At 36.6% G+C, this 11,793-nt stretch overlaps 1 protein-coding gene across 4 annotated transcripts; it reads left to right on the forward strand.

Annotated features, from left to right (window-relative positions):
* The first annotated feature begins 507 nt into the window (after window positions 1-507).
* LOC103449822 (pseudouridine kinase) lies at window positions 508-4,671 on the forward strand. 4 transcript variants are annotated; one of them, XM_008389143.4, is made up of 9 exons: window positions 508-681; window positions 806-934; window positions 1,462-1,564; window positions 2,041-2,088; window positions 2,312-2,409; window positions 2,531-2,645; window positions 2,837-2,919; window positions 3,344-3,908; window positions 4,380-4,671. In XM_008389143.4, the coding sequence occupies exons 1-9, from the start codon at window positions 592-594 to the stop codon at window positions 4,436-4,438; spliced, it is 1,290 nt and encodes a 429-aa protein (XP_008387365.1). In that variant the 5' UTR covers window positions 508-591; the 3' UTR covers window positions 4,439-4,671. The 4 variants fall into 4 exon arrangements, with proteins under 4 accessions (XP_008387365.1, XP_008387366.1, XP_070663039.1 ...); XM_008389144.4 differs by lacking the exon at window positions 2,041-2,088; XM_070806938.1 differs by lacking the exon at window positions 806-934 and having other exon boundaries at window positions 528-681.
* Window positions 4,672-11,793: the final 7,122 nt, after the last annotated feature.

Here is an 11,793-nt window from a genome sequence, read left to right on the forward strand (position 1 = left end):
CCCCTAGCTCAGTGGGCCAACCGTGGTAGAAGAGGGCAAATCTCAATGATATGGGGACATTACTTGGATCATAAGAAATCAGTAACAACCTTTTTATTTAAAAGACTTCTAGTTATTTCTTATATTTTGAAAAAAAAAAAGTGAAAACAATTAAAGAGTCAAATTTTTTTTTTTTTTAATTTAAACAAACGATATTATTTACACTAACGGGGTGGAGAGTGGGCTAAGCCTCAAAATAAGCTAGCAATAATATGGTTCAAATTTGCTTTTAGGGAGAATCGAATCTAATATCTCCTGCTCATAAGTGAAGAGGAATACCTTTAGATCGTAGTACTAAGTGGCAGAGTCAAAAACTTAAAAGGGCAAAAAGAACAAATTTTGGGTACTTGGTGTAGTGACTAAATTCTTGGGGGTTCATAGCAATTCTCGAAAAGAGTCGGGACAATAGAAAACATAGCCCATGCACAAAGCTGGGCCCAATTTTTTGGGGCTTTTAACAAAACTTGAGCTTCTTAAAATGTCAGCCGAAATAATTGTTGTCAGTGGAAGTCCCACTACGGAGTCGCCTGGAGATACACCTACACAGCGACAATGGAGGAAAGCAGTGCACAGAGGCGACTGGATTCAATTTCTCGTCACCTGCTATTGCAAACTCCTCAACCTAACCATGGCCTTCAACAGGTAAGATTGAATTCCTTTTTTTATTTATTTTTAGTTTTTGAGTTGTATTTTGCTGAATTTGCTGAAAAACTGTGAAAAAAAAAAACCCAAAAGAATGCTGTATTTGATGAATTATAATTGGTAGGCGGTGTTATTAAGTAATGGGAAATCGGAAAGTGAAGGGTCAGAGGCTGTGGTGATAGGAGGCATGGTGTTGGACATTCATGCCACACCTTCCATCCCTTCAAATCCCAGAACCACCACTCCTGGCAAGGTATTTGTTAGTTTAACTTTACTTCCCACAAATTTTTATTTGAATTTATTTTTCATATTAAGTGTTTTCTTTTGTGTGAATTTGAATCGGGTATCGAACATTGTCTTCTTATTTGTGTCTGGTAAATTACATTGGTTGGTATTTGAGATTCCACTTTTATTAAAGAACTTGAAGTAATGAAAAGGTTTTTGTGCTCCAAGTCCCTTCCTTTTGAATGTAAAATGACCAGTAGACGTGAGTTATGTCGGTTAGCTAGGGCAGTGTGGTGAAAATATCGCCTTGTGCTTATAAAATGATCAATGCTCAAAGGGGAAAGGAAGTTTTCATTTGTGTTTGATTGAGTATTTTAACCCTTCGTTCTATACCCGAATTCCTAGTTTTCCCAATTGTAGCTTTAAAGGATCAAGTAATTTTTTTCCCCTGCTAACATAGAGATGGTCTCTGGCATGTCTAGAATTTGGAAAGATTAGTGCTTTTACTAGATATACTTATTTGCCAATGCTTACCTGTTGGAATTATCTGTTCAGGTCAGCTATGTATTAGGAGGGGTAGCAAGGAATGTTGCTGAGTGCATGTCAAAGCTAGGAGCTAAGCCCTTCATGATTAGCGCCTTGGGCCTTGACATGGCAGGTGATCTTGTAACCTTTTATTTTTATTTGACATTACAATCATGGTTTTCCAATCTCAGTACAAGACATGTTGGTCTCGTCCTGAACCAGAGGTTGTGAAAACTCATGACAATTATTTGGATGCTTTGTAGGAAAATATCAAGTGAGGCTTTTGGGGCTGGGATATGCATCTGACATGTTTGATTAGTCATAATGTAGGGATGCTAGTTTTCCAGTAATTTCAGGAACGATATGAACATAAGACAAATTTGAGTGCTCATTCTTTTCACTCCAAAATCTGATTTTAGGATTGATAAGAATAAAAAAAGGTCATACCCAGTGCACAAGGCTCCCGCTTTACGCAGGGTCTGTGGGATTGTTTCCCTGATAGGCTTAATCAATAGGCTGTGACTGTTTCTCTCAACTTTATATTTGCTCCACAATCAAGATTTTTGTTCAGCACGTGACTTGTGAAACTGATAGCTTCTATGTTACTAGGAAACTTATTGTTGGAGCACTGGAAGTCTTCTGGGCTATCTATGGAAGGTCACCTATTATGTTTGAAATTTTATCTTTCACCTACACTGATTTTTTATATATTTTATATAGCCAGTTTGACTTATCTTCCGGTGTGTGTGCGTGTGTGCATGTCTCACAGGGATAAACTACAATCAAATTTTTGTACCTTTTTTTCTTCATCTTGAAGCGTAAAAAAATATGTTTACAGTTCCTAGTAGTATGTTAATTTGTAATGATGGTTTTGGAGTAGGCATTTTGAAGCACCAAAATGTTGAGACTCCTGTTGTGTGCAACGTACTTGATGTTAATGGGGAGGTGGCCGCTGGTGTTGCGAGTGTAGAAGCTCTCGTAAGTACAATTTCAATTAAATAAAGTTGCTTATTTATGACAACGGTCAAATTGGAAAAGTAGAGAAAACTTTATAAATTCTACAAGAAGCTGTATTGCTTACATGATGACCATGGCACAGGAAAAGTTTCTGACGTCTGAGTGGATCCAACAGTTTAAATACAGTATATGCTCTGCTCCAGTGTTGATGATTGATGCAAACCTGAATCTTTCTGCTCTAAAAGCTTCTTGCCAATGTAATTCTAACATCTTGTACATGCAAAACACACACTCACACATACATACTCATTTCATATACAATATACATACATGTATATATATGTATGCTGTTATCATTGGTTCGTTTCTTGACTCAAAAGTAATTACAAATTTTTTTATTCTTTTATTCCAAATGTTTTTGTTCTCTCTTAATTTGGGTTTCTTTCAGTGGCAGCAGAATCTAAAATTCCAGTGTGGTTTGAGCCTGTATCGGTAGCAAAATCTAGAAGAATCAATTCAATTTCCAAGTATGTGAGTGTTATGCTTTTGCACTTACATTCACATTTAACAATTAATCTTCTTAAATGTTATATCCAGCTCATTTTGGGATTGGTTACTCCCTTTTTCTAGTCCGCAGTGTTATATTGTTTTAGTCTCCTTTTCTTGCTGGGAGGTGCGGTATGGAAGAAAGGGTCCAGATCCGCATTTGCACCTCCCTTCATTTGTACAGGATTTAATCTCAACAAAATTTCAGAGAGATGATCTCATTGTATAAACATGCTGTTTTAGGGTAATTGGATCCAACCCCCTTGGCATCTTTTATCAAAACATGCATACAGTAATTTAAGGTTAAATAATAAAAACAGATTTTATGCTTGGTCCAAATGTAATCTTTATGTTTCCAGGGTTGCTTTTTTTCCTCATCAACAGCTAACATGCTGATCATTTGGTACAGGTAAGTTTTGCTTCACCCAACGAGGATGAACTTGTTGCCATGGCAAATGCTTTATCCGGTGGAAATGTGTTTTCTCCAATTGAAAGGGACAGTAGCAGAAATCAATGCTCAACCGAAACCTTGTTCCATATGCTAAAACCCGCGATCTGGGTTTTGCTAGAGAAAGGTATCAAAATAGTTGTTGTGACCGTTGGTTCGAATGGAGTGTTCTTATGCTCTAAAGGAGGGCCAAGCTTCATGAGAACTGTTTGCAAGGGAAACAAACCATATGTTTCCAATGCGGAATTGTTTAACACTGTGACTGCAAGTTGTCCATCAAATACGTTCTCAAATCCTTCAGATTCTGACAAAAGCTCGTTTCTCTTTGCTGTGCATTTTCCTGCACTTCCTGCATCGGTGGTAAGGCTTACAGGAGCTGGCGATTGCTTGGTTGGGGGGACTGTTGCTTCCATTTGTGCAGGTTTAGATGTCATGCAAAGTCTAGCAGTTGGTATTGCAGCTTCCAAAGCGGCAGTTGAGGCAGAGGCCAATGTGCCTCGTGTACTTAATCTTGTCGCAATAGCAGGTACGAGTTTGAAGTTGTATTTTGCACGTAGAAAGGATTTGTACTTGCTCCGTCCAGTTGTAACTTTTGCATACAGAGTAAATAATGTATGTTTCAAAATGGATTGGCGTTCATATTTTTTCCCATCGCATTCAGTTTACATGCATGCTGGGAAGCTTAAGACAATAAGGTGGCCTAATTTCAGAATTTCGAGCTACCATGAAATCACCGCAGTTATCCATGTGATGCTTGAGATCTTAGTTACAACACTCACATGACAAACAGATGATATATCTGGTTATAAATAAGTTGGAAAACAAATTTGTGAACCCGTTTCTGAGATTCATCCAAATGATGTCGTGTAATGGGATTTCAGAAAAGAAAAAAAAAAGAACACATTTAACTTTTGGCAGTTTTGCATGACTGAAAGAGGTTCAATTATTTGATGCAAGGCTGTATATACTGATTGTTATACAATTTGTTTGGATGCAGATGATGCAAAGTTGGTATACTCGGCTGCAAAAGTTGTGTTCCATCAATCAGTGCTTTAAAACCGTGGAATTGCAAATCAAGAGTTGAATTGGTTGAATTTTGCATATCAGATGGAAAATTTCAGTTGAGAACAATGTCAGGTGGAAATTTTCACTTGAGAAACAAACGTGAGTCTTTGTTGTCTTGTAATGTCATGCATTTGAGTTTATGAGCTACTGGAGTTGGCTACTGGAGTTGTTTACTGATGAAAAATAATTAATGAAGAAGGAATGCTTATGGTTTGTGTGAGTAATTGGAAATTTCTCTGAACTCAACGTGAAACCAGCCACTTAGTACTACGGTCTAGTGGTATTCCTCTCACTTGTAAGTGAGAGGTCTTAGGTTTGATTCTGGTCAAAAGCGAATTTCAACCATATTATTGCTAGCCCATTGTGAGGCTAAGCATACCCTCTCTCCCTTGGTGTAAAAAATATTGTTTGTTAAAAAAAAAACATTGAAAGTAGAGAGACCAACACCAGAAGAGCATCATCACAAAATTAATCTCCCAATGATGAACATCAACCGAAATATGGACAAGCTAGCTTCTGAATGTTGTAAGCTAATAAGGCGGTCAGGAGGCGTATAATCCTTTACAATGGGATGTTAGCTGGTTAAACTCACTACGGGCATGGAAAATACAGCTATCCATATTTTCAATGAAATGCTGCAGAGAGGTATGAGACCTTTTTAGCACTTCTATCAGCTTGTCCACGCTCTTGCTTTGGCGGACTTGGGTGACCAGTTCTTCTCCCGAAAGTGGTCACTACGCTTGCATGATTGATTTGTACGGGAGGCCTTCATGAGAAAGATCCCCGTAAAATCAGACACCATTTTATGGGGGGCATTCGTGAATGCTTGTATGGTAAACGGGAACGCCGTGCTAGTTGGTTCCCAGCTGGTAAGAGAATTAAGGACTTGGAAGAAATAGAGGAGCTCTTTCACTTGCTTCATAGTAAGATGATGGAGAAAATAAATTACCAAAGCGCGTTAATTAAAGAAGTAAAGTCTGCAATCAAAACTTATAAGTCGAAGACACGAGCATTTCTGAAGACAGCGGAAAAGATGGAAAAACAAATTAGATCGAGGTGTAAATGTGGCTTTCACGTTTCCAATGTGGCTCTCAATAAATTGAGATTTTTGTATTGCATTTAGTTTATAACACCTCAATGGTGTTTTTTCATTTTATTTTTGTGCAATGCGATACTCTATTTTATAATTTATGAGGAGGGGATTTCAAATCCGACCAAAAAGAGACGGATTGAAGTGGCCTAACTTCTGCATCAAATGTACTCCTAGCCCTTAGCCCTAGGAATGGATAGCGTCTATGCCAGAAATGATCAAATTTTAGATCAGAAACGATAAGACCACATAACATAAACAATGCTCAGTGTGCTAATATAAGTCAGTTCTAAATCTTCAGAGAACCACAAAACCAAAGCTGAAATATTAAGAATTCTCAAAGAGAAGACTGAAAAAAATATAAAGGAATGATATGGGAAACTCACCCTCAGAAAGCAGAAAACTAATAGCACGGAAAAATCAATCTTTGAATTAACATGACAAAAAACAGAACATGATTTAGGTGTTTAAATTGCTGAAATTGAGAAAAACAAATTACAAAACAATTTGAGAAAAACACTGAAATTGAAATGTGTGAAGTCTAGAATTATTGTTTGGCTTTCCTTGTCAAATCTTGTAAATTGTACCACACGTACTCTAAATAGATTTAAAGTTCAAATGTCACTTTTGGGATCTTTGCTGCTGGAAATTATTGAGAAAAAATCTTTTCAATGATTTAAAGAATAATAAGTTTACATGTGGTATTTATACAAGAACAATACTTGACTACTCAAATATGAGTAGGAACTCCTACTCAATTTTTTTTTTTCAAAATTGTTCGTTGTCAATTTATAGAACTTCGTGTTTATAATCAGAACCGTTCATATTATAAATCATCCTATAAAGATCACCTTTGCAAAAAATAATTAAAATTAAGGTCATTTAGTCATCAAATTGTTTAAAAACAAATGAACGGTATTTATAGAAGCATTACGACCCGTCTATGTATTTGCTACAATAGATTGACTAAACGACCTTAGTTTTAATTTATTTTTTGCAGAGATGATCTTTACAGTGTGATTCATAGTATGAACGATTTTGATCATAAGCACAAAACTCTGTGATTAAAATACTAAGAGTTTTGAGTAGGAGTTTCTACTTATCTTTGCGTAGCCAAGTATTGTTCCTTATACAATGGCTTGACTCACACACTTGTGCTACCAACTCAGCCTAACTACCATAACAAACTTAGCCTAACTAATCACATCAACTAGCAACATATTACAACAGCCAAAGCTAAGTTTTATCTTTTACAAGAGTTACCCAAGAATACACAAAACCCTCATGTTAATTTCCTATCAAGTGAACAACCTGTCCAATCAGCATCTGAAAAGGCATTTATGCTTAGTGGTGTTGAACTCTTAGAAAGCCAAAGACCAAGATCCAAAGACCCTTTGAGATATCTGAGGATCCTCCTGACTGCTTGGAAGTGAGATTCCCTTGGTTTATGCATGAACTGACATACAAGATTAACTGCAAAAGACAAGTCAAGTCTATGTAAGATATTGCAAATCACTAAAAAATGACCTATATTCTGTAGGATTTGAAAGCAAAGGACTTGAGTGATCCAATTTGGAAGTGCTAAGTGGAGTTGAACAAGGCTTGGCACCATCCATTTTTGCTTTCTTGAGAAGATCCAGAATGTACTTGGTCTGGGATATGAAAATTCCTTTTGAAGACCTCTTGACTTCGACCAAGAAAGTAACATAGTGGTTCAAGATCTTTAATAGAAAACATAATACTGGGCTAAGATACAGTGTTTTGACAAGCTTGAGTAGAAGGTCCAGTCACAATAATGTCATCCACATAGACTAGAACAAAAACCGGTGAGGGATCCCTTTTGACAAACAAAGAGTGATCATTCTGAGAACCTGTGAAACCAAGAGAATGAAGAGCAGCATATAATTTCTCAAACCAAGCTTTGGGAGCTTGCTTTAGACCATAGAAGGATTTATGCAATTGACATACATGATTGGGCTTGGTTAAATCTTCAAAATCAGATGGTAGCTTCATGAAGACATTTTCTAAGAGATTGCCATGTAAAAAGGCATTACTGACATCTAATTGATTCAAGAACCAATCATATTGAAATACTAATGTAAGAAGAAACCTGATAGTGACTGGTTTAGCAACAAGGCTAAAGGTTTCTGTATAGTCGATGAAAACCATTTGCAACTAAATGAGCTTTATACCTATCAATAGTCCTATCATGTTTATTTTTTATTCAGAAAACCCACTTGTAGCCTACTAGATTATCTTGCATTGCCTGCCTCTAATGAGCATGTTTGGAGGCTTAGAGGTAAGTGGATGGTACATAATCCTCATTGAGATGTTGTGGTATAAGATGCTTTATGGCTGTGAATGTTTTAGGTTTAAAAATACTAACTTCTGATCTGGTTTGCATAAGATGGATGTTAGAAGGTTGTACGGGATCTAGTAAAGGTGATGTAGGAATAAAATTGGATTCTGGGGACATAGGGCATGGTTCAGAAGATTGTTATGGGATTGGATGTGATGCATAGGATTGATGTGAGAACACATGTTGATTTGGAGAAGTACCATGAGGAAAGATTAATGCAGTGGGAATAGAACTAGGAATATAGGCAGGAGGTTGATCATGTACAAAACATGAGGGACTGAACTGCTTAAATGGGAATGTGTATTCATCGAAAACTACATGCCTAGATATATAGGTCATTTTGGTTTAAGGATCAAGACATCTATAACCTCTGGGATTCAAGCTGTAACCTATAAAGACACATGATTTTCTCTTAAGTTCTAGCTTTGATGTGGTATAAGGTTTCAACCAGGGAAAGCAACTGTACCCAAACATTCTAAGAGTTGAGTAATATGGTGATTTCCTGAAAAAGATTCCCAAGGAGAACTACTGGACATTGTAGGCATCATGTTAATCAAATATATGGCAGTAGAGAAGATTTCTACCTAAGAAACATGAGGAACCCCATAAGCTACTAAAAGAGTCCTAGTAGTCTCCACTAAGTGTCTATGCTTGTGCTTAGCACACTCATTTTGTTCTGGTATTTAAGGGTAGCTTAGTTGATGTTGGATGCCATGATGTTTCAAAAATTAAGACATTGTATAATTTACAAACTCCTCACCAGAATTAGAACAAATTGCAACAATCTTATTTCTCAACAACAGATTTGAAATGCACAAAAGTAGTAAACGCCTCTTATTTACACTTAAGAGGAAAGAACCAACAATATTTGGTGTCATCATCTAGAAAGATGATATAGTGCCTATAACCAATGACAGAGGAAATAGGTGATGGCCCTCATACATTCGTATGCAACTGTTCTAGAGGTATACATGTTGTACTGAAAACAGATACAAAAGAAAGCTTGGAGCTTTTTCTCAATGCACAACTAGAACATAAAGACTTCAGAGTACAAGTACTTACAGGAATACATGACTTAGAAGTCAATTTATTTAGAATCTTGAAAGAATGATGACCTAATCTCTGATGCCAAACCTTTGAAGATGCTTTAGTGGATGCAGCATAGGTACGATGATTCCATTATTAGGTAGAGAAGTAATGAAATGATAAAATCCATTCCTCACAACGCCTTTAAAGAACATCATCTCCAAAGAAAGATCCTTCGCAGTGAAGTGAAAAAGATATAGATGAATTGAACACCAATTATCAAGACTAAACTAATTTGCAGAAAGAAAATTTTGATTTAAATGAGGCATATGCAAGACATTGTTAAGAGCAAATTGATGAGTAGAAGTAGAAATTGTAGATGAACCAGAATGTAAAATATGCAAACCTTTGCCATCACTAATGAAGACTTGCTCAAGTCCAGTATAGGCCTTCAATTTTGCAAATTTTCCATGGAATTAGTTATATGTGAACTAGCACCAAAATCCAATCGCCAAGTAGGTGTTGCAGAAGAATTATTAGCACACATTGTAGAGGGTGTTGCCACATGTAAGATTCATGCGTTGTGAACAATCATAAGCATCTCAAATATCAATTGCAGTCACACCTTCTTCCCATTAAGCATCTCAAATATCAACTTCTTCTTCTTCTTCCCATCAAGCATCTCAAATACCAATTGCAGTCACACCTTTCTTCTTCTTCTTCTTCTTCTTCTTCTTCTTCTTCTTCTTCTTCTTTTACCCATCAAGCAACTCAAATATCAATTGCAGTCACACCCTTCTGACTACGCCTTCTTCGTTCTAGCTTGCCAAACTTAGGGTTCGTCAATCTCTCTCTATCTATCTATCTATCTTTATTTCTCTCTCCCCCTCTTTCCCTATGTATGTATCTAAAGAACCATGAATTTAGTTGCTCTCTTTGATTTAATTTTGCGTAAATAATTTGAATAGTATTTTTTTCTTTCCAACATTGACATTAATAGTGATGAAATCGAGACAAACACTGTAGATTTGTAGTTTAGATGTAATACCCTGAAAATTTAAATATATGAATTAGATATTCATAATTATGAATATGTAAAGAAAATTGAAAATAGATCAATTTATGGTTATGAAAAATTTAATTGAGGAATTTTAAAATTTTGTTACCGGAAATTATTATAATTTACTTATTTGTATTATTGAGATTTATATTATTTTTCAAGAATTTATATTAATTTATTTGAATTTAATTTTAAATTAAATTAGTTACGAAGTTTGAAGTTTGGAAATTAATTATTTAAAATCCGTTGACCTTTCAATGTCACAATTTATATTTTTTAATAGAGCTCGATCTCACGAATGCGTAGGCACAAACCGTTCGTGAAACGGAGTTATAACGAATGAGTTATTAAAATTTAAAGTTAGGGACATTTTTGTAATTTTACTTCATTTTAGAAGGCTCCAGAAAATCTGGAGCAACGAGTTGTGCCACGTGTGTGCCTGAGATGAGAGGAAAAGAAAAGAAAAGAAAAGAGAGAGATGGACGGCTGGAATGAGAAGGAGAGAAGAAAAAGGAGAGAGAGGAGGAATGGGACCAGCCAATCAAGAGAAGAGGAAATGAAGGGAAATGAGGGAGAAGAAAAGAGGGAACCAAACCCCTTTTTGGCCCGCGACCTGACCCGGCGGGTTCCATGGCCTCAAACTCCATTCCCAGTGATTTTCCGGTGAATTGAAGTCATCCATCACCTGGAAAACATTCCATTATCCTCCCTCTTCCTTTTCCCACCTAAAATTATAATGAATTTGGTTTTGTTTTGGGGAAAAATACCCCGACGAGAACCGTGGGTGACGCAAAGACCCTTGGCCGAGATCCACCAAATTTGAAACGATTTCATGCAATTACCACCACCATTAGACTCCCTTTGAACCCAAGAACAAATCCCAAACAACCTTGGGGGCGGCGGAGCACTGGTGGATCGAAGCCACCCATTTCTAGGGTTTCCGGCAAGTTTGAGGGAATTGGAGCTTTTCCCAGCCAAATTGGACTTGGCCACAAGTATAAAACTTACTATACTCATTGAGATTTTCATTTCTGTGAAATTTGAGAATATTTTGAAATAGTTGAATTTTTCCGCGACTCAGGGCGGTGCGTGGCGGCGGCGCTTGGGCTGAGACCCCATCTGCCTTTCCTAGACTAATGTGAAAACCCTGATTCCATATGTGACATTCTATTGACAAAATCTCGTCGTATGACTATAGTTTTGATAAGAACCTACACTTGGACATTATATGAATCAATGATCTGACCATTGGATCGTCACAAAACTTTATTATGTAATGTGATTTACAGATCTTCCAGTTTATATTTCTAGGGTTGTGAACCCTATCCTTGATCTTGATCAACGGTTGACTTTTTATAGTCAACCAAACCGAGTTTCAAGGGTGCCGTTTATCTTAGAGTGTTGCTGACATTTCATGAAGCTTAGTGGGCTCATTGCGACGACGGGTGTCTTGTTTTACATATGAGTGACTATAATATAGGTGATTTATATTGAATTGTTATTTTATTTTATTGTCATTGATCTACGTTTGTGAATTATGAACTACGATTGGCTTGATCCTCCAAAGGGTACGTAGGGAGTCTAACGAGAAGTTAGATGCAGCCATAAAATAAATGAGATAAGTTTTAGTGGAAAATCATCAAATTGAGAAATGTTAGAATGGTTATTAACATAAAGGGTAACTACGACATTTTTAGCCTACCACTAAGGGTAAATTAGGAAATAAATTGGCGGGGCGTTACATTAGATATCTGTTTCTTTAACTTCTTCTTCTTCTTCTTCTTGCCTTCTTCGTTCTAGCTTGCCAAACT

The sequence above is a fragment of the Malus domestica genome, chromosome 10, assembly GCF_042453785.1.
Source record: "Malus domestica chromosome 10, GDT2T_hap1".
NCBI classification, from domain to species: domain Eukaryota; kingdom Viridiplantae; phylum Streptophyta; class Magnoliopsida; order Rosales; family Rosaceae; genus Malus; species Malus domestica.

Coding starts and splice junctions, on each gene's coding strand:
- LOC103449822 (XM_008389143.4), top strand. CDS start 592: ATGGAGGAAAGCAGTGCACAGAGGCGACTGGATTCAATTTCTCGTCAC. Junction 2,646..2,836: donor TCTAAAAGCTTCTTGCCAAT/GTAATTCTAACA, acceptor GGTTTCTTTCAG/TGGCAGCAGAATCTAAAATT. Junction 3,909..4,379: donor TAATCTTGTCGCAATAGCAG/GTACGAGTTTGA, acceptor GTTTGGATGCAG/ATGATGCAAAGTTGGTATAC.